This window comes from Somniosus microcephalus, unplaced genomic scaffold (genome assembly GCF_052327205.1).
Source record: "Somniosus microcephalus isolate GS21.2 unplaced genomic scaffold, FLI_Smic_1.0 unresolved_chr9, whole genome shotgun sequence".
Lineage (NCBI taxonomy): Eukaryota > Metazoa > Chordata > Chondrichthyes > Squaliformes > Somniosidae > Somniosus > Somniosus microcephalus.
The window spans coordinates 21827691-21849639 of record NW_028225187.1 but is presented as its reverse complement, the minus strand read 5'-3'; the positions used below and the strand labels follow the sequence as shown (position 1 = coordinate 21849639).

The 21949-nt window shown below is 49.1% G+C and overlaps 1 protein-coding gene across 1 annotated transcript in view; it reads right to left on the bottom strand.

Moving 5' to 3' along the window:
• Positions 1–21742, bottom strand: part of LOC147084908 (scavenger receptor cysteine-rich type 1 protein M130-like) — a 27960-nt gene extending 6218 nt beyond the window's left edge. Inside the window, exons 1-5 of the mRNA XM_085979367.1 lie at positions 21288–21742; positions 19573–19928; positions 14597–14899; positions 12696–12995; positions 4256–4552 (exon numbers count right to left, since the gene is read on the bottom strand). Of these exons, the coding sequence (XP_085835493.1) occupies positions 4256–4552; positions 12696–12995; positions 14597–14899; positions 19573–19928; positions 21288–21742 (1711 nt within the window). The remainder of the gene's footprint in view (positions 1–4255; positions 4553–12695; positions 12996–14596; positions 14900–19572; positions 19929–21287) is intronic.
• Between the last annotated feature and the right edge of the window lie 207 nt (positions 21743–21949).

Below are 21949 nucleotides of genomic sequence, written 5' to 3'. Positions count from 1 at the left end.
AGTTATTTTAAAAATGTGATTTTTAAAAAATGTATTTGAAGTTTTAGTGATGTTTTGGGGCTGAATTGTATTCATAGATTTGACAGCTCTTCCTGTCAAATCTATGAATAGAGATTCCCTGCTACCATTGGCTCTCCATGGCCCACGCGATCCCAGGGGACGCATCGAACTAACTGCGCCCCTGGGATACGCGAGCACTGCGGGCCGGCAGCTGGAGGAGGCCCAGCATCGGAATCCCACGCGGGCCCACAGCTCAACGGCCGGCGCGCTAGGTAAGTGCAGGTCGGGAGCTTGCACCCGCGGGAAGACCCCGACACGAATTTCTGGGCCGTTATCTGGTCATTAATCACATTGCTCTTTGTGGGAGCTTGCTGTGCGCAAATTGGCTGCTGCGTTTCCCACATTACAACAGCGACTACACTCCAAAAAGTACTTCATTGGCCGGAAAGCGCTTTGGGACATCCGGTGGTCATGAAAGGCGCTGGAGAAATGCAAGTCTTTCTTAGAGAAGGTTAAGAGCAGATTCAATAGAGGCGTTACAAATTACGATGGCGTTTGACAGAATAAACTGGGAGAAACTCCTTCCAATGGCAGTAGGGTCAGTAACCAGAGTACAACGATAGAAGATAATTGGCAAGGGTACAAGAGAGGAGACTGGGAGATTTTTCTTCACGATGCGAGATCTGGAATGCGCTGCCTGAAAGGGCGGTGGAAGCAGATTCAATAGTAACTTTCAAAAGGGGAATTGGATCGATACTTGAAAAGGAAGACTTTGCAAGGCTCTGGGGAGAAGAGCAAGGGGGATTCGGGCTGTGTGGAGAGCTCTTTCAAAGAGCCGGCACAGGCTTTGATGGGCCGAATGGCCTCCTTCTGTGCTGTAAGTGTAAGCTGGGGCTCAGTGGGCAGCACACTCGCCTCCAAGTCAGACGGTTGTGGGTTCAAGTCCCACTCCAAGAGACTTGAGCCCATAAAGCTAGGCTGACACTCCCCGGTGCCAGTGCCGAGGGAGCGCTGCACTGTCGGAGGTGCCGTCTTTCGGATGAGAAGTTAAACTGAAGCCCCCGTCTGCTCTCTCAGGTGGACGTAAAAGATCCCATGGCCACTATTGGAAGAAGAGCAGGGGGGAGTTCTCCCCGGTGTGCTGGGGCCAATATTTATCCCTCGATCCAACATCACTAAAACCAATTGGTCGCCTTATCTGAGGAAGGATGTTCTTGCCATGGAGGGAGTGCAGCGAAGATTCACCAGACTGATACCTGGGATGGCAGGAATGACGTATGAGGAGAGATTGGGTCGATTGGGCTTATATTCGCTGGAGTTTAGAAGAATGAGAGGGGATCTCATTGAAACTTATAAAATTCTAACAGGACTAGACAGACTAGATGCAGGAAGGATGTTCCCGATGGTCGGGGAGCCCAGAACCAGGGGTCACAGTCTAAGGATAAGGGGTAAGCCATTTAGGACAGAGATGGCATAGTGGTTAGCACTGTTGCCTCACAGCGCCAGGGACCCGGGTTCAAATCCGGCCTCGGGTGACTGCCTGTGTGGAGTTTGCACATTCTCCCCGTGTTTGCGTGGGTTTCCTCCGGGTGCTCCGGTTTCCTCCCACAGTCCAAAGATGTGCGGGTTAGGTTGATTGGCCATGATAAAAAAAAAAAATTTTTAAATTGGCCCTTAGTGTTAGGGGTGATTAAATACGTGGGGTTATGGGGATAGGGCTTGGGTGGGATGGCTGTCGGTGTAGGGACCGGGTGCTAGGGTTTGGATGATCAGCCATGATCTCGTTGAATGGCGGCGCAGGCTCGAGGGGCCGAATGGCCGACTCCTGCTCCTATCTTCTATGTTTCTATGATCTGGTCATTATCACATTGCTGGTTGTGGGAGCTTGCTGTGCGCCAATTGGCTGCCGCGTTTCCTACATTACAACAGTGACTCCACTGCAAAAAAAGTACTTCATTGGCTGTAAAAACGCCTTGAGACGTCCGGTGGTCGTGAAAGGCGCTATAGAAATGCAAGTCTTTCTTTAAGTTCTATTCTACGATGTTATGGGCTATGAGGAGAGAGGCATGGGTGAGGGGCTAATTGGAGAGCTCTTTCAAGGAGCCGAAACAGGCACGATGGGCCGAATGGCCTCCTTCTGCGCTATAGCATTCTTTGATCTCATTTATCTCCTCCCAGCGTACATGGAAACACAGAAAAATAGGAGCAGGAGTCGGCCATTCGGCCCTTCGAGCCTGCTCCGCCATTCAATATGATCATGGCTGATCCTCTATCTCAATACCATATTCCCGCTCTCTCCCCATACCCCTTGATGCCTTTTGTGTCTAGAAATCTATCTACCTCCTTCTTAAATAGATTCAGTGACTTGGCCTCCACAGCCTTCTGTGGTAGAGAATTCCACAGGTTCGCCACTCTCTGAGTGAAGAAATTTCTCCTCATCTCAGTCCTAAATGTCCTACCCCGTATCCTGAGACTGTGACCCCTCGTTCTAGACCCCCCCAGCCAGGGGAAACATCCTCCCTGCGTCCAGTCTGTCTAGTCCTGTCAGAATTTTATACGTTTCAATGAGATCCCCCTCTCATTCTTCTAAACTCCAGTGAATACAGGCCTAGTCGACCCCAATCTCTCCTCATACGACAGTCCTGCCATCCCAGGAATCAGTCTGGTGAACCTTTGCTGCACTCCCTCTATGGCAAGTATATCCTGTCTTAGGTACAGGTCCCGTCTACTAACAATGTCTCGGAACACAAAGAGGATCAGAGGGACCTTGGTGTGCATGTACATAGGTCCATGAAGGCAGCAGGACAGGTAGATAAGGTGGTTAAAAAGGCATATGGGATACTTGCCTTCATTAGCCGAGGCATAGAATATAAGAGCAGGGAAGTTATGATGGAGCTGTACAAAACGCTAGTTAGGCCACAGCTGGAATACTGTGTGCAGTTCTGGTCGCCACACTATAGGAAGGATGTGATTGCATTGGAGAGGGTGCAGAGGAGATTCGCCAGGATGTTACCTGGGCTGGAGCACTTCAGCTATGGAGAGAGACTCGACAGGCTGGGGTTGTTTTCCTTGGAGCAGAGAAGGCGGAGGGGGGACCTGATTGAGGTGTACAATATTATGAGGGGCATAGATAGGGTAGATAGAAAGGAACTTTTCCCCTTAGTAGAGGGGTCAATAACCAGGGGGCATAGTTTCAAGGTAAGGGGCAGGAGGTTTAGAGGGGGATTTGAGGAAAAACTTTTTCACCCAGAGGGTGGTTGGAATCTGGAACTCACTGCCTGAAAGGGTGGTAGAGGCAGGAACCTTCACAACATTCAAGAAGCATTTAGATGAGCACTTGAAACGCCATAGCATACAAGGCTAGGGACCAAGTGCTGGAAAATGGGATTAGAATAGACAGGGCTTGATGGCCGGCGCGGACACGATGGGCCGAGGGGCCTCTTTCTGTGCGGTATAACTCTGATTATCGCCTCCGACTGCAAACTTGGCTTCTATCGCCCCTGGAGGTGATTGGAGCGCTAAATCAGGCGCTACACACCTCTCTTAAGGCGCTAACACCGAGGAGCGAGGCGCTACCTCAGAGCGCTGGCGGAGCTCATGTGATGTCAGTCAGCAATGGAACACAGACACACTGGCGCCGGCCAGTTCTTAAACGGGGAGGGTCGATCTTGCTCTCCATCCACATCCTGCTCATTGCAGCCTTGAATCTCGGCCTGGAGAGACCCGTACATCAAATCTGCTGTAAAGAACAATGGAGAGGCCCAGGGAAAGAGCTCAGAGTGCAGCCCCCACAGTCTCTTCTAAATCGATACAAGGTCAAATCAAAATGAACCTGCAAAGCGCTGCTCAGTACCCAAAACTCCTTCACACAGCGTTGGATCTCTCCAGAAGCCTCTCTCTCTCTCTCAGTATGCGTGGTGTAAAAATGTCCCGACTGCAAAACACTCCCTTCAACCTGTCGTTGCTAGCGGCAGGAGGTAAGGCAGGGAGGCGACACTCAATATCCGGTCCGGGGCGCTACCGGGGCGTTGCGCACTCGAATGACGTCACGAAATGCCGGCCGCAGGAGATCGTGGCGGTCGTGTTTAGCGCCGCCACAGAATGTCTGGACGGTTTCACGAGCGGCGCAGACATCGCCGCGCCCGGGCGCTAGTTGCTTGGCGCCCCATCAGCGCCCCCTTAAGGCGCGAACGGGAGGCGCAAACCGACCGAATTTTTCCTCCATGACTCGATGCACAACAAACATTTCTCTCACCTGTCGCGACATACACTGAGGCACTCGCCGTTGAATTGCCGAGAGCCCTGGACGTTGTTATCTGATATCGGCAAGTGTAGTTGCCCGCGTTGGAACCAACTGTGTTCGCAACTCTGAAGGTGGTGGAATAGAGCCGCTTGTGAGTCAGTTTAGGGTCGATATTCCTGTCCCTTCCCTCTTTGAACAAGTAAAATCTCAACCCTGCAAAGCTGGTGGAGGCAGAGCATTCGATATTTCTGTATTGAGTGAATGGCGCAGTGGGAGAGTCCAAGTGTATCTCGGGTTTTGGCAGCTCGTCTGCAAAGTTAAGGGGGAGCTCATCAGTAAAGCCAACATGATTTCGAACATTATCACAGAATCACAGAAGTTTACATAGAAACATAAACATAGAAGATAGGAGCAGGAGTAGGCCATTCGGCCCCTCGAGCCCGCTCCGCCATTCAATGAGATCATGGCTGATCATCCAAATTCAGTACCCTGTCCCTGCTTTCTCCCCATATCCCTTGATCCCTTTAGCCTTAAGAAATATATCCAACTCCTTCTTGAATATATTTAATGAATTGGCCTCTACTGCCTTCTGTGGTAGAGAATTCCACAGGTTCACCACTCTCTGGGTGAAGAAATTCCTCCTCATCTCTGTCCTAAATGGCTTACCCTTTATCCTTAGACTGTGACCCCTGGTTCTGGACTCCCCGGCCATCGGGAACATCCTTCCTGCATCTAGTCTGTTTAGTCCTGTTAGAATTTTATAAGTTTCAATGAGATCCCCTCTCATTCTTCTAAACTCCAGCGTGTATAAGTCCAATCGACCCAATCTCTCCTCATACGTCATTCCTGCCATCCCAGGTATCAGCCTGGTAAATCTTCGCTGCACTCCCTCCATGGCAAGAACATCCTTCCTCAGATAAGGCGACCAAAACTGCACACAATACTCAAGGTGTGGTCTTACCAAGGCACTAAAAACAAGGGCATATAAGGTAGCCAAATCTTGTGGGAGGATAGAGGATTGGGAAAACTTTAAAAGACAGCAAAAAATAACAAAAAGATTGATTAAGAAAGGGAAGATAGATTATGAAAGTAAATTAGCAAAAAATACAAAAACAGATAGTAAGAGTTTTTATAGTTATATAAAAAGAAAAAGGGTGGCTAAAGTAAATGTTGGTCCCTTAGAGGACGAGACCGGGAAATTAATGGTGGGAAATATGGAGATGGCAAAAACACTGAATGAATATTTTGTATCAGTCTTTACAGTAGAGGACACTAAGAATATCCCAACACTGGACAAACAGGGGGCTATAGGGGGGGAGGAGCTAAACACGATCAAAATCACTAAGGAAGTGGTACTCGGTAAAATAATGGCACTCAAGGCGGATAAATCACCTGGACCTGATGGCTTACATCCTAGGGTCTTGAGGGAAGTGGCGGTAGGGATTGTGGATGCATTGGTAATAATTTTCCAAAACTCCCTGGACTCAGCAAAGGTCCCGGCAGACTGGAAAACTGCTAATGTAACACCCTTATTTAAAAAGGGCAGTAGACAGAAGGATGGAAACTATAGACCGGTTAGCCTAACATCTGTGGTAGGTAAAATATTGGAGTCCATTATTAAGGAGACAGTAACAGGACATTTGGATAATCATCATTTAATAGGACAAAGTCAGCATGGTTTTATGAAGGGGAAGTCATGTTTGACAAATTTGCTGGAGTTCTTTGAGGAAGTAACATATAGGGTGGATAAAGGGGAACCAGTGGACATAGTGTATTTAGACTTCCAAAAGGCATTTGACAAGGTGCCACACAAAAGATTATTGCTTAAGATAAAAAATCACGGGATTGGGGGTAATATTCTGGCATGGATAGAGGATTGGCTATCTAGCAGAAGGCAGAGAGTTGGGATAAATGGTTCATTCTCGGACTGGCAATCAGTAACTAGTGGTGTTCCGCAGGGGTCAGTGCTGGGTCCCCAACTCTTTACAATCTATATTAATGATTTGGAGGAGGGGACCGAGTGTAACATATCAAAGTTTGCAGATGATACTAAGATGGGAGGGAAAGTAGTGAGTGAGGAGGACATAAAAAACCTGCAAGGGGACATAGACAGGCTAAGTAAGTGGGCAGAGATTTGGCAGATGGAATACAATACTGGAAAGTGTGAGGTTATGTACTTTGGCAGGAAAAATCATAGAGCAAGTTATTATCTTAATGGCAAGAAACTGGAAAGTACTGAAGTACAAAGGGATCTGGGGGTCCTGGTGCACAAAACTCAAAAGGTTAGTATGCAGGTGCAGCAAGTGATTAAGAAGGCCAATGGAATGTTGGCTTTCATTGCTAGGGGGATAGAATATAAAAATAGGGAGGTATTGCTTCAGTTGTACAAGGTATTGGCGAGACCACACCTGGAATACTGCATGCAGTTTTGGTGTCCATACTTAAGAAAAGACATACTTGCTCTCGAGTCAGTACAAAGAAGGTTCACTCGGTTAATCCCGGGGATGAGGGGATGGACATATGAGGAGAGGTTGAGTAGATTGGGACTCTACTCATTGGAGTTCAGAAGAATGAGAGGCGATCTTATTGAAACATATAAGATTGTGAAGGGGTTGGATCGGGTGGATGCGGGGAGGATGTTCCCGATGATGGGTGAAACTAGAACTAGGGGGCATAGTCTTAGACTAAGGGGCTGCTCTTTCAAAACTGAGATGAGGAGGAACTACTTCACTCAGAGGGTGGTAGGTCCATGGAATATGCTGCCCCAAAAAGCTGTAGAAGCTACATCATTACATAAATTTAAAACAGAAATAGACAGTTTCCTAGAAGTAAAGGGAATAAAGGGTTATGGGGAGCGGGCAGGAATTTGGACATGAGTCTAGGTTCGGATCGGTCATGGCCCTGTGGGTAGCGGAGCGGGCCCAGGGGCCGTGTAGCCTGATCCTACTCCTATTTCGTGTGTCTAATTCTGTTAGATTCAGGAGATGGTTCTGTGATAGTAGATTGGCGGTTAGGATCAGATCAGCCATGATCTTATTGAATGGCGGAGCAGGCTCGAGGGGCCAATTGGCCTACTCCTGCTCCTATTTCTTATGTTCTTATGTTCTTATGTTCTGTACAACTGCAGCAAGACATCCTTGTTCCTGTACTCGAACCCTCTCGCTACGAAGGCCAGCATACCATTTGCCTTCTTAACCGCCTGCTGCACCTGCATGCTTACCTTCAGCGACTGGTGCACAAGGACACCCAGGTCTCGTTGCACTTCCCCTTCTCCCAATCTATTGCCGTTCAGATAATAATCTGCCTTCCTGTTTTTGCCACCAAACTGGATAACCTCGTATTTGTCCACATTATACTGCATCTGCCATGCTTCTGCCCAATCACCCAACCTGTCCAAATCATACTGGAGTTTCTCGGCATCCTCCTCACAGCACACACGCCCACCCAGCTTTGTGTCGTCTGCAAACTTGGAGATATTACGGCACAGAAGGAGGCCATTCGGCCCATCTTGTCTACACCGCCCAACGAGGAACTACCCAGCCTAATCCCACTTTCCATCTCTTGGTCCGTAGCCCTGCAGGTTACGGCACTTCAAGCGCACATCCAAGTACTTTTTAAATGTGGTTCGGGTTCCTGCCTCTACCACCCTTTCAGGCAGTGAGTTCCAGACCCCCACCACCCTCTGGGTGAAGAAATTTCCCCTCAAATCCCCTCTAAACCTCCTAACAATGAAACCTACGCCCCCTGGTTATTGACCCCTCTGCTAAGGGAAATAGGTCCTTCCTCTCCACTCTACCGAGGCCCCTCATCATTTTATACACCTCAATTAAATCTCCCCTCAGCCTCCACTGTTCCAAAGAAAACAACCCCAGCCTCTCCAATCTTTGCTCATCGCTAAAATTCTCCAGCCCAGGCAACATCCTGGTAAATCTCCTCTGTACCCTCTCCAGTGCAATCACATCCTTCCTGTAATGTGGTGACCAGAACTGCACGCAGTACTCTAGCTGAGGCCTAACTAGTGTTTTATACAGTTCAAGCATAACCCCCCTGCTCTTATATTCTATGCCACGGCTAATAAAGGCAAGCATTCCGTATGCCTTCTTAACCACCTTATCTACCTGTCCTGCTACCTTCAGGGATCTGTGGACATGCACTCCAAGGTCCCTTTGTTCCTCTACGCTACTCAGTGTCCTACCATTTATAGTGTATTCCCTTTCCTTGTTAGCCCTCCCCAAATGCATTACCTCACACTTCTCCGGATTGAATGTCATTCGCCACTGTTCTGCCCACCTGACCAGTCCATTGATATCTTCCTGCAGTCTACAGCTTTCTTCCTCATTATCAACCACACGGTCAATTTTTGTATCATCTGCAAACATCTTAATCGTACTTCCTACATTCAAGTCCAAATCATTGATATATATATACCACAAAAAGCAAAGGAACCAGTACAGGAAACTTTCAATTAGCCGGCCCCATAATAACCGGAAATGTCGGTTAACCGGCAAAATTCAGGAGTAGGTTCAGGTAACTTTCATTACTTGCCTTCCTCCATCTGTTGCTGTGCAAGGGTGTGGCTGCAGCTGTTGCTAAGCTACAGAGACGCTTGCAACTTGTGCCCATTGTTCTGAAGCTGTTGCTAAGCAACAGGGTTTGTTGCTTCACACGGAGCTCTCAGCTCCGTATCTTTTACTATAGCGTTCGGTTATCCGGAATTTTTGATGAACCGGCACGTCGGTCCCGTCGGTGCCGGATAAAAGAAAGTTTCCTGTACTGAGCCCTGCGGAACCCCACTGGAAACAGCCTTCCAGTCACAAAAAAACACTTCTACCATAACCCTTTGCTTCCTGCCTCTGAGCCAGCTTTGGATCCAACTTGCCACTTTGCCTTGGATCCCGTGGGCTTTTACTTTCCTGACCAGTCTGCCATGCGCGATCATATCACAACCCTGTGTCCCGTATGCCTTCTTAACCGCCTTATCTACCCGTCCTGCGACCTTCAACGATCTGTGGACATGCACTCCAAGGTCCCTCTGTTCCTTCTCATTAACTACAGAAAAATACAGGCAGCAATCTAAATGCAGACGGTTGGAGTTTCATTCATCGAAATTTAAATCTGGAAAGGAATTATTTCACCAGCCCCACTTAATCAGAGAGACCCCTGGCATTTTTTTCTACCCAGAGGGTTGTGGGGGTCTGGAACTCACTGTCTGAAAGGGTGGGAGGGGCAGAAACCCTCATCGCATTTAAAAAGTACTAGATGTAATATCTCCAAATTTGCAGACGACACAAAGCTGGGTGGGCGTGTGCGCTGTGAGGAGGATGCCGAGAAACTACAGGATGATTTGGACAGGTTGGGTGATTTGGCAGAAGCATGGCAGATGCAATATAATGTGGATAAATGCGTGGTTATCCACTTTGGTGTCAAGAACAGGAAGTCAGGTTATTATCTGAATGGCAATAGATTGGGAGAAGGGGAAGTGCAACGAGACCTGGGTGTCCTTGTGCACCAGTCGCTGAAGGTAAGCATGCAGGTGCAGCAGGCGGTTAAGAAGGCAAATGGTATGTTGGCCTTCATAGCGAGAGGGTTCGAGTACAGGAACAAGGATGTCTTGCTGCAGTTGTACAGGGCCTTGGTGAGACCACACCTTGAGTATTGTGTGCAGTTTTGGTCGCCTTGTCTGAGGAAGGATGTGCTTGCCATGGAAGGAGTGCAGCGAAGATTCACCAGGCTGATACCTGGGATGGCAGGAATGACGTATGAGGAGAGATTGGGTCAATTGGGCTTGTACTCGCTGGAGTTTAGAAGAATGAGAGGGGATCTCATTGAAACTTATAAAATTCTAACAGGACTGGACAGACTAGATGCAGGGAGGATGTTCCCGATGGTCAGGGAATCCAGAACCAGGGGTCACAGTCTAAGGATGAGGGGTAGGGCAGAAATGAGGAGGAATTTCTTCACCCAGAGAGTGCTGAACCTATGGAATTCTCTACCACAGAAGGCAGTGGAGGTCAATTCCTTAAATATATTCAATAAGGAGTTGGATATATTTCTTAAGGCTAAAGGGATCAAGGGATATGGGGAGAAAGCAGGGACAGGGTACTGAATTTGGATGATCAGCCATGATCTCATTGAATGGCGGAGCAGGCTCGAGGGGCCGAATGGCCTACTCCTGCTCCTATCTTCTATGTTTCTATGGATATGCACTTGAAGTGCCGTAACCTACAGGGCTGGAAAGAGGGATTAAAACATAAGAACACAAGATACAGGAGCAGGAGTAGGCCATTCGGCCCCTCGAGCCTGCTCTGCCATTCAATAAGATCATGGCTGATCATCCATCTCAACTCCACTTTCCCGCCCGATCTCCATATCCCTCGATTCCCCGAGTCCAAAAATCTATCGATCTCGGCCTTGAATATACTCAACGACTCAGCATTCTCTGGGGCAGAGAATTCCAAAGATTCACAACAGTCCGAGAGAAGAAATTCCTCCTCATCTCGGTCTTTAATAGAGTCAGAGAGTTATAGAGCACAGAGAGAGGCCCTTCGGCCCATCGTGTCCACGCCGGCCATCGAGCCCTGTCTATTCTAATCCCATTTTCCAGCACTTGGTCCGTGGCCTTGTATGCTATGGCGTTTCAAGTGCTCATCCAAATGCTTCTTGAATGTTGTGAGGGTTCCTGCCTCTACCTCCCTTTCAGGCAGTGAGTTCCACATTCCAACCGCCCTCTGGGTGAAAAAGTTTTTCCTCAAATCCCCTCTAAACCTCCTGCCCCTTACCTTGAAACTATGCCCCCTGGTTATTGACCCCTCTACTAAGGGGAAAAGTTCCTTTCTATCTACGCCCCCTCATAATTTTGTACACCTCAATCAGGTCCCCGCCCTGAGCCTTCTCTGCTCTAAGGAAAACAACCCCAGCCTGTCCAGTCTCTCTTCATAGCTGAAGCGCTCCAGCCCAGGTAACATCCTGGTGAATCTCCTCTGCACCCTCTCCAATGCAATCACAACCTTCCTTTCGTGTGGTGACATAAGAATTAAGAGCAGGAGTAGGTCATTCGGCCCCTCGAGCCTGCTCCGCCATTCAATAAGATCATGGCTGATCATCGGCCTCAACTCCACTTTCCCGCTCGATCTCCATGTCCCTCAATCCCCCTGAGAGTCCAAAAATCTATCGATCTCTCTCTTGAATATACTCAACGACTCAGCATTCTCTGGGGCAGAGAATTTCAAAGATTCTCAACCCTCCGAGTGAAGAAATTCCCGTGAAGGGGTTGACTCGTAACCGCCCGTCTGAAATGGTCGACAAACCGCCCAGGTGTATCAAACCGCCAACGACAAAGCCAGCGCTGTGGGAGCACCTTCACCACACGGACTGCAGCGGTTCAAGAAGGCGGCTCACCCACCACCTTCTCGAGGGCAATTAAGGATGGGCAATAAATGCTGGCCTCGCCAGTGATGCTCACGTCCCAGGAACGAATGAAATAAAACACTCCTGCTGAAAGGGACACTTTGTAACTGAACACTAGGCGTTGCATTTTTTAAAATTTGGTTATGAGATGTGGGCGTCGCTGGCAAGGCCAGCATTTATTGCCCATCCCTAGTCGCCCTCGAGAAGGTGGTGGTGAGCCGCCTTCTTGAACCGCTGCAGTCTCCGTGTGGTGAAGGTACTCCCACAGCGCTGTTAGGGAGGGAGTTCCAGGATTTTGACCCAGCGACGATGAAGGATCGGCCGATATACTTCCAAGTCGGGATGGTGTGTGTGACTTGGAGGTGGAACTTGGAGGTGGTGGTGTTCCCATGCACCTGCTGCCCTTGTCCTTCTAGGTGGAAGAGGTCGCGGGTTTGGGAGGTGCTGCCGAAGAAACATAGAAGATAGGAGCAGGAGTAGGCCATTCGGCCCCTCCAGCCTGCTCCGCCATTCAATGAGATCATGGCTGACCATCCAAATTCAGTACCCTGTCCCTGCCTTCTCCCCATGTCCGTTGTTCCCTTTAGCCTTGGCCAGTTGCTGCAGAGCATCTTGTAGATGGTACACACTGCAGCCACGGTGCGCCGGTGGTGGAGGGAGTGAATGTTTAAGGTGGTGGATGGGGTGCCAATCAAGCGGGCTGCTTTGTCCTGGATGGTGTTGAGCTCCTCGAGTGTTGTTGGAGCTGCACTCATCCAGGCAAGTGGAGAGTATTCCATCACACTCCTGACTTGTGCCTTGTCGATGGTGGAAAGGCTTTGGGGAGTCAGGAGGTGAGACACTCGCCGCAGAATACCCAGCCTCTGACCTGCTCTTGTTGCCACAGTATTTATGTGGCTGGTCCAGTTACAGTTTCTGGTCAATGGTGACCCCCCAGGATGTTGAGGGCGATGGTAATGCCGTTGAATGTCAAGGGACGGTGGTTAGAGTGGGCCACACCCGATACTGCCCGTTTGCCGTCGCAAATTTGTCCGCCCTCGCTCACCAAATACAACAATCTTCACGAAGCTGCTGAGCGTCGAGTTTACATAGCGTTCCGACACCTTCATTTGATACGAGCATGCGTACGCAAACTCCCCGCTGCCGTTGTCCGTCTTGATGGCGAAAGAGGCTCGTGCGTCGGTCGAACTCATAACGTCCCGCAGCACCTGATTCGCCCTCACCTCGTGCAAGTAAAATACCACCGGCACGTAATGTGGGCTCCAGCAGTTAATCACAAGCATCTCGCCCGCTAAATAGTTGTTGTTCCGACGGTTCAGGGAAATCGAAGGTCCGTAAGGCTTGTCTGAAAATCAAAGACATGGGAACATTTCTTTACACGTTCAATACCATTGCCGGTCATCTGTCCTCGCAGTTCAACATTTCCAAATTACTTATTTTGTTGAACGACACATTGGGCCAGAAATTCGGGTCCCCACGGGTGAGTACGCATGGGGTATTCACCCGTAGGCCCAACGAAAGTGCCGGTTTCGTGCACGCACTGCGCAGGCGCGGGAAACCGGAACTTCCGTTCCCTTAAAGGAAGGGGTTCACAGGTGGAACGCGTGCGCCGGAGAGGCAGCGTGTACGCCTGGAGCTTCCGGGTTTTTTTTCCAGGTTTCTCCGGGAGGGTAAGTCTCCAGCAGCTACGCTTATAACAAGCAGTCGCAGGGCCTGCTTTTAACAAGGTAAGTGGTGAATTAAGTAAAATTAAAACATTTTTTCCACAGGTTTATTATTTTTAAATACTTTAAAGAAAGGTAAGTTTATTTTTAGCACTGTTTGAAACATTAATTAATGTTTTCAAAAATTTTAATTGTTTAAAATAGTTATTTTATGTAATTTATAGTTATGGTAAAAATGTGATTTTTAAAAAAATATTTATTTGAAGTTTTAGTTAGGTTTTGGGGCCGATCTCTATTCATAGATTTGACAGGTCTTCCTGCCAATTTTATGAATGGGCATTCCCTGCTACCATTGGCTCTCCATGGCCCACGTGATCCCAGGGGAGGCTTCGAACTAACTGCGCCCCTGGGATACGCGAGCACTGCGCGCCGGCAGCTGGAGGAGGCCCAGGATCGGAATCCCACACGGGCCCACAGCTCAACGGCCGGCGCGCTAGGTAAGTGCAGGTCGGGGGCTTGCACCCGCGGGAAGCCCCCCGACCCGAATTTCTGGCCCATTGAGTCAGCGGTCAAATACCTGGCAGATGCAGTATAATGTGGAGAAATGTGAAGTTACCCACCTCGGTGGGAAAAACAGAAAGGTAGAGTGTTATTTAAATGGTGATAGATTGGGAAATGTTGATGTACAGAGGGACCTGGGTGTCCTTGTACACCAGTCACTGAAAGCAAACATGCAGGTGCAGCAAACAGTTAGGAAGGCAAATGGTATGTTGGCCTTCATTGCAAGAGGATTCGAGTACAGGAGCAAGGATGTCTTACTACAGTTATACAGGGCCTTGGTGAGACCACACCTGGAGTACGGTGTGCAATTTTGGTGTCCTTACCCAAGAAATGGCAGCGACGATGAAGGATCGGCCGATATATTTCCAAATCAGAATGGTGTGCATGACTTGGAGGGGAGGCTGGGAGGTGGCGGTGTTCCCATGCGCCTGCTGCCCTTGTCCTTCTAGGTGGAAGAGGTCGCGGGTTTGGGAGGTGCTGCCGAAGAAGCCTTGGCGAGTTGCTGCAGTGCATCTTGTAGATGGTGCACACTGCAGCCACGGTGCGCCGGTGGTGGAGGGAGTGAGTGTTTAAGGTGGTGGATGGGGTGCCGATCAAGCGGGCTGCTTTGTCCCGGATGGTGTCGTGTTTCTCGAGTGTTGTTGGAGCTGCACTCATCCAGGCAAGCGGAGCGCATGCCATCACACTCCTGACTTGCGCCTGAATCATCGGGCCCACTCACCTTGCACCGTAATGCGGAGCCTGGAAGTAGTTGAGTTGTAGCGGAACCCGGCTCGCTGAACCTGGTACAGGCAAGCATAAAGCCCGCTGCTTCTGGTGGTCCCGTTGGCGATGATGAAGGTGACATTGTAGGAGGTCTCAGAAGTCACCATTGACACCGCGGAAGCAGCCTCGCCCCACTTGTACAGGTAGAACACGCTTCCCGCATACAATGGTCGCGCGGAGCATTGTATGGTGATGTCCTCGCCTGCTACGAACAGCAAAGACAATCGCCCCGTCGACATTGAAGGTTCCATGGGCTGGTCTAGAAGGACGGGAACCACAGCCATTAGCACGATAGCAAAATACTGCGGACGCTGGAAATCCGAAATAACAACAGAAAATGCTGGAAAAACTCAGCAGGCCAGGCAACATCCGTGGAGAGAGAAATAGAGTCAACGTTAAACCCTTTGTCAAGACTGGAAAAGCACAGGAAATGAAACAGATTAAAAGGCCAGTTGTGGGGCTGGGAGAGAACAAAAGAGAAGTGAAGAGACATTAAGAGGTCAAAACGAGACGAGATGGTGATAGGACTAGTGGAGACAAAAGACGGCTCTAGATTATGTGTGAAATGCGCGGGCAGCAATGGGAGACAGCTGCCATGTGGGAGAGAGGAAAAAAAGCGGGGGGGGAAAGGCCAAAACAAAGGTGTGGATAAAAAATAAGTAAAAATGTAATAGGGGCCGAGGTTATGATCTGAAATTGTTGAACTCGATATTGAGTCCTGAAGACTGTAAAGTGCCTAATCGGAAGATGAGGTGCTGTTCCTCGAGCTTACGCTGAGCTTCCGTGGAACAATGCAAGAGCCCGAGGACGGTGAGGTCCGAGTGGGAATGGGGCGGTGAATTAAAATGACAGGCGACCGGAAGCTCAGGGTCACCCCTTACGGACTGAACGGAGGGTGTTCCGCAAAGCGGTCACCTAATCTGCGTTTGGTCTCCCCAATGTTTTTTCCCTCTCTCCCACATGGCAGCTGTCTCTCATTCTGCCAGTACATTTCACACCTAATCTAGAGCCGACTTTTGTCTCCACTAGTCCTATCACCATCTCGTCTCGTTTTGAATACCTCTTAATGTCTCTTCACTTCTCTTTTGTTCTCTCCCAGCCTGGCCTTTTAATCTATTTCATTTCCTGTGCTTCTCCAGTCATGACAAAGGGTTTCGACCCGAAACGCTGACTCCATTTTCTCTTCACGGATGTTGCCTGGCCTGCTGAGTTTTTCCAGCATTTTCTGTCGTTAACCACAGCCATTAGTTTAGTTGCTCACCTCAAACTGATGTTCGTCTGCAGATATAATCGTTCAAATTCACAGAAGCATAGAAATTTACAACACAGGAGGAGGCCATTCGGCCCGTCGTGTCCGTGCTGGCCGACAAAGATCTCTCTAGCCTAATCCCATTTCCCAGCTCTTGGCCCGTATCCCTGCAGGTTAGAGCATCCCAAGTGTACATCCAAGTACTTTTTAAATGCGATGAGGGTTCCTGCCTCGACCACCCTTTCAGGCAGTGAGTTCCAGACCCCCCACCACCCTCTGGGGGAAAACATTTCTCCTCAAATCCCCTCCGACCAATTACTTTAAAGCTATGTTTAACCGATGACTGATACCTGGGATGGCAGGAATGACGTATGAGGAGAGATTGTGTCGATTGGGCTTGCACTCGCTGGAGTTTAGAAGAATGAGAGGGGATCTCATTGAAACTTATAAAATTCTAACAGCACTGGACAGACTAGATGCAGGAAGGATGTTCCCAATGGCGGGGGAGTCCAGAACCAGGGGTCACAGTCTAAGGATAAGGGGTAAGCCATTTAGGACTGAGATGAGGAGGAATTTCTTCACCCAGAGAGTGGTGAACCTGTGGAATTCTCTGCCACAGAAGGCAGTTGAGGCCAATTCATTAAATATATTCAAGAAGGAGTTAGATATATTTCTTGAGGCTAAAGGGATCAAGGGATATGGGGAGAAGGCAGGGACAGGGTACTGAATTTGGATGATCAGCCATGATCTCATTGAATGGTGGAGCAGGCTCGAGGGGCCGAATGGCCTACTCCTGCTCCTATCTTCTATGTTTCTATGTTTCTATATCCCCTGATTATTGACCCATCTGCTAAAGGAAATAGGTCCTTCCTATCCACTCTATCTAGGCCCCTCGTAATTTTATACACCTCAATTAGGTCTCCCCTCAGCCTCCTCTGCTCCAAGGAAAACAGACCCAGCCTATCCAATATTTCCTTGTAGCTAAAATTCCCCAGCCCAGGCAACATCCTGGTAAATCTCCTTTATTTAGTTCACCTTTGACTCTTGAAAATTAGGAGTTAAAGCTATAAATGATTATGAGTAATTCTTAATGTTTTATACTGCTTTCGTAATAACTGCTGAATATGGAGTTGGATGCCTTGTATGCTATGGCGTTTCAAGTGCTCATCTAAATGCTTCTTGAATGTTGTGAGGGTTCCTGCCTCTACCACCCTTTCAGGCAGTGAGTTCCAGATTCCAACCACCCTCCGGGTGAAAAAGTTTTTCCTCAAATCCCCCTCTAAACCTCCTGCCCCTTACCCTGAAACTATGCCCCCTGGTTATTGGCCCCTCTACTAAGGGGAAAAGTTCCTTTCTATCTACCCTATCTATGTCCCCTCATCATTTTGTACACCTCAATCAGGTCCCCCCTCAGCCTTCTCTGCTGTAAGGAAAACAACCCCAGCCTGTCCAGTCTCTCTTCATAGCTGAAGCGCTCCAGCCCAGGTAACATCCTGGTGAATCTCCTCTGCACCCTCTCTAATGCAATTACATCCTTCCTATAGTGTGGCGACCAGAACTGCATACAGTATTCCAGCTGTGGCCTAACTAGCGCTTTGTACAGCTCCATCATAACCTCCCTGCTCTTATATTCTATGCCTCGGCTAATGAAGGCAAGCATCCCGTGTGCCTTCTTAACCGCCTTGCCTACCCGTCCTGCTATCTTCATTGTACTCCTTTGCTGTCTTAACCCGTGCACAAATACTGGTATCACTTGCAAACCTACTGACCATACTCGCAATACCGCTGGCCAAGTCTTTACTCAACACCGTGAAGAATAGCGGGTCTTGGAGCGATCGCAGGGGGGGACACGATTAACTACATGCCTCCAGAATGAGCTACAGCCGTTAACTATCAGCAGTAGGCACATTTATTAGAGTTTTTTGAAGATGTATCTAGCAGGGTAGATAAAGGGGAACCAGTGGATGTAGTATATTTGGATTTCCAAAAGGCATTCGATAAAGTGCCACAGAAAAGGTTGCTACGCAAGGTAAGGCCTCATGGGGTTGGGGGGTAATATAGTAGCATGGATAGAGGATTGGTAAACAGAGAGTCGGGATAAACTGATCTTTTTCAGGTTGGCAGGCTGTAACTAGTGGGGTGCCGCAAGGATCAGTGTTGGGGCCTCAGCTATTTACAATCTACATCAATGAACTAGATGAAGAGACCGAGTGTAATGTATCCAAGTTTGCTGAAGATACAAAGCTAGGTGGGACAGTAAGCTGTGAGGCGGACACAAAGGGTCTGCAAAGGGATAAAGATGGACTAAGTGAGTGGGCAGTACGGTGGAGTATAAAGTAAGGAAATGTGAGGTTATTCACTTTGGTAGGAAGAATAGAAAAACAGACTATTTTTTAACTGGTGAGAAACATTCACAATGTTGGTGTTCAGAGAGATTTGGGTGTCCTCATGCAAGAAACACAGAAAGCTAGCATGCAGGTACAGCAAGCAATAAGGAAGGCAAATGGCATGTTGGCCTTTATTGCAAGGGGGTTGGAGTATAAGAGTGAGGAAGTCTTGCTACAATTGTACCGGGCCTTGGTGAGACCGCACCTGGAGTACTGTGCACAGTTCTGGTCTCCTTATCTAAGGAAGGAGATACTTGCCTTGGAGGCGGTGCAACGAAGGTTCACGAGATTGATTCCTGGGATGAGAGGGTTGTCCTATGATGAGAGATTGTGTAGAATGGGCCGATACTCTCTGGAGTTTAGAAGAATGAGAGGTGATCTCATTGAAACATACAAGATTCTGAGGGGGATTGACAGGGTAGATGCTGAGAGGTTGTTTCCCCCTGGCTGGAGAGTCTCGAACCAGGGGTCACAGTCTCAGGATAAGGGGTCGGCCATTGAGGACTGAGATGAGGAGGAATTTCTTCACTCAGAGGGCGGTGAATCTTTGGAATTCTCTGCCCCAGAGGGCTGTGGAGGCTCAGTCGTTGAGTATATTCAAGGCTGAGATCGATAGATTTTTGGACTCTAGGGGAATCAAGGGATATGGAGATCGGGCAGGGAAAGTGGAGTTGAGGTCGATGATTAGCCATGATCTTATTGAATGGCGGAGCAGGCTCGAGAGGCTGTATGGCCGACTCCTGCTCCTAATTCTTAAGTTCTTATTTTTTGTTTTATTCGTTCATGGGATCTGGGCGTCGCTGGCAAGGCCAGCATTTATTGCCCATCCCTAGATGCCTTTGAGAAGGTGAGCTAATGGTGTCAAGGGATATGGGGAGAAAGCAGGGACAGGGCACTGAATTTGGATGATCAGCCATGATCTCATTAAATGGCGGAGCAGGCTTGAGGGGCCGAACGGCCTGCTCCTGCTCCTATCTTCTATGTTTCTATGTTTCTGTGCCTCTTATGGTTCCACGTCCGGCTATTTGCAATTGTCTCCAAGTTACACAGCTTGCAGTTGTTAATCATACTAACACTACTGCAAAATCAACATGTCATTCTTAGCTTATCTCAACTGCCAGTTCAGCAACTTAGAAAAAGCTTACTACTGCAAAGGCCCATTAGATTGTTGTCTTTATTACACCATTCAGTGAAACTGCCAACGATGTCAGTTTAACTCTTGCCCCACTGCAGCCCTGCCGCCCCCTCCCCCCCGATTGTTCTTCAAGAAAGGCCAATCGGAGAGTTCCGCCTTACCTGTGCAAGTAACGCCCGCGTCTCTCCTGTGGCTGCAGAAGTGCTCGGAGTCGGAGGAGCTCAGCGCGCACTGCCAAAGCAGGGCCTCCGTCCCCCGGCATTCGACGGAGGTGAACCAAATGGGCCCGGTGGCCCAGCCGAAGGAGAGGCGGCCCGGCGCCGCCCCGCCGAATCCGCAGCCGGCGTGGCGGCAGACGACCTCGGCCTCCGAGCTGTCCCAGGCGGCATCGCAGACTGTGCCCCACACGCCCTGGCGCCGGACTTCCACCCTGCCCGAGCACCGCGTCTGCCCATCAGCCAACCGCAGTCGGGAGTCGCCTGGAAGGAGGCAAGAGCAGTCATCGAGTCGTACAGCGCTGAAAGATTTATCCCTCAATCAACATCACTAAAACCAATTAGAACAAGGGGTTAGCCTGATACCTGGGATGGCAGGAATGACGTATGAGGAGAGATTGGGTCGATTGGGCTTGTACTCGCTGGAGTTTAGAAGAATGAGAGGTGATCTCATTGAAACTTATAAAATTCTAACAGGACTAGACAGACTAGATGCAGGAAGGATGTTCCCGATGGTCGGGGAGTCCAGAACCAGGGTTCACAGTCTAAGGATAAGGGGTAAGCCATTTAGGACAGAGATGAGGAGGAATTTCTTCACCCAGAGAGTGGTGAACCTGTGGAATTCGCTACCGCAGAAGACAGTTGAGGCCAATTCATTAAATATATTCAAGAAGGAGTTGGGTATATTTCTTAAGGCTAAAGGGATCAAGGGATATGGGGAGAAAGCAGGGACAGGGTACTGAGTGTGGATGATCAGCCATGATCTCATTAAATGGTGGAGCAGGCTCGAGGGGCCGAATGGCCTACTCCTGCTCCTATCTTCTATGTTTCTATGTAACACTGGTTAGTCCTCAACTGGAGTATTGCGTCCAATTCTGGGCAACGCACTTTAGGAAGGATGTGAAGGCCTTAGAGAGGGTGCAGAAAAAATTTACAAGAATGGTTCCAGGGATGAAGCTCGACTCCATCCAGTACAAAGCAGCCCGCTTGATCAGCACCCCATCCACCACCTTAAACATTCACTCCCTCCACCACCGGCGTACCGTGGCTGCAGTGTGCACCATCTACAAGATGCACTGCAGCAACTCACCAAGGCTTCTTCGGCAGCACCTTCCAAACCCGCAACCTCTTCCACCTAGAAGGACAAGGGCAGCAGGCGCGCGGGAACACCACCACCTCCAAGTTCCCCTCCAAGTCACACACACCATCCCGACTTGGAAGTATAACGGCCGATCCTTCATCGCCGCTGGGTCAAAATCCTGGCAATCCCTCCTGTTATAAATCTCATCATCATACAGAAACGACTCATGAAATAACGCTGGACGGCCAGCTGGTGGCACCGTCCAAGGAGAATAAATACTCGGGCGTGGGCCCAGCTTGTCCAGGGACATTTTGTAAGACAGGAACTAGTGAAGTACAACTAGTCCTCCATGTTCTGAAACAAGTTGATTAAAGCCTTGCTTTCTACTCGAACCAAGTGCGTAGTGAGTGATATTACGTCACCTCCCTAACAGCACTGTGGGAGCACCTTCACCACACGGGACTGCAGCAGTTCAAGAAGACAGCTCTCCACCACCTTCTCAAGGGCAACTAGGGATGGGCAATAAATGCTGGCCTTGCCAGCAACGTCAACATCCCAGGATCTAATAATACATTTTTACTGTGCCACCCAACCTTCCAACAGGCTTTTGGATTTTTTTTGGGTACTGTCGGTACACAATATTGGTCTCTTACCGAATATAAGGACCTCCAAGTCATCGCTCTTGGGTGACGTGTAGAGACGGCCGGAACTGTTTGTTTGATATTGACACCAGTAGATTCCCTCCTCGCTGACGTTCTTCCGCGCAACGTACGAGGTTGCCGTCGGACCCTTCCAGAGAAGTATCTGTCCATCGAAGTCCGTCCTCTCGCCACCCGCAAACAAGTCAAACCTGCTGACTGGGAATCCTGAGGGTGCAGAGCACTGGACTGTCCTGTGCTGGAAGGACCTCGGGTTCCATGGTTCCAGGGAGATATCAGCTTTTGGCAGCTCTTCTGTAACACATGTTGCACCTGTTATCCAATAAGCTGAGCGCCGGGTCTGATACATGGAAGATAAGGAGCAGGAGTAGGCCATTCGGCCCCTCGAGCCTGCCCTGCCATACAATGAGATCATGGCTGATCATCCAAATTCAGTACCCTGTCCCTGCTTTCTCCCCATATCCCTTGATCCCTTTAGCCTTAAGAAATATATCCAACTCCTTCTTGAATATATTTAATGAATTGGCCTCTACTGCCTTCTGTGGTAGAGAATTCCACAGGTTCACCATTCTCTGGGTGAAGA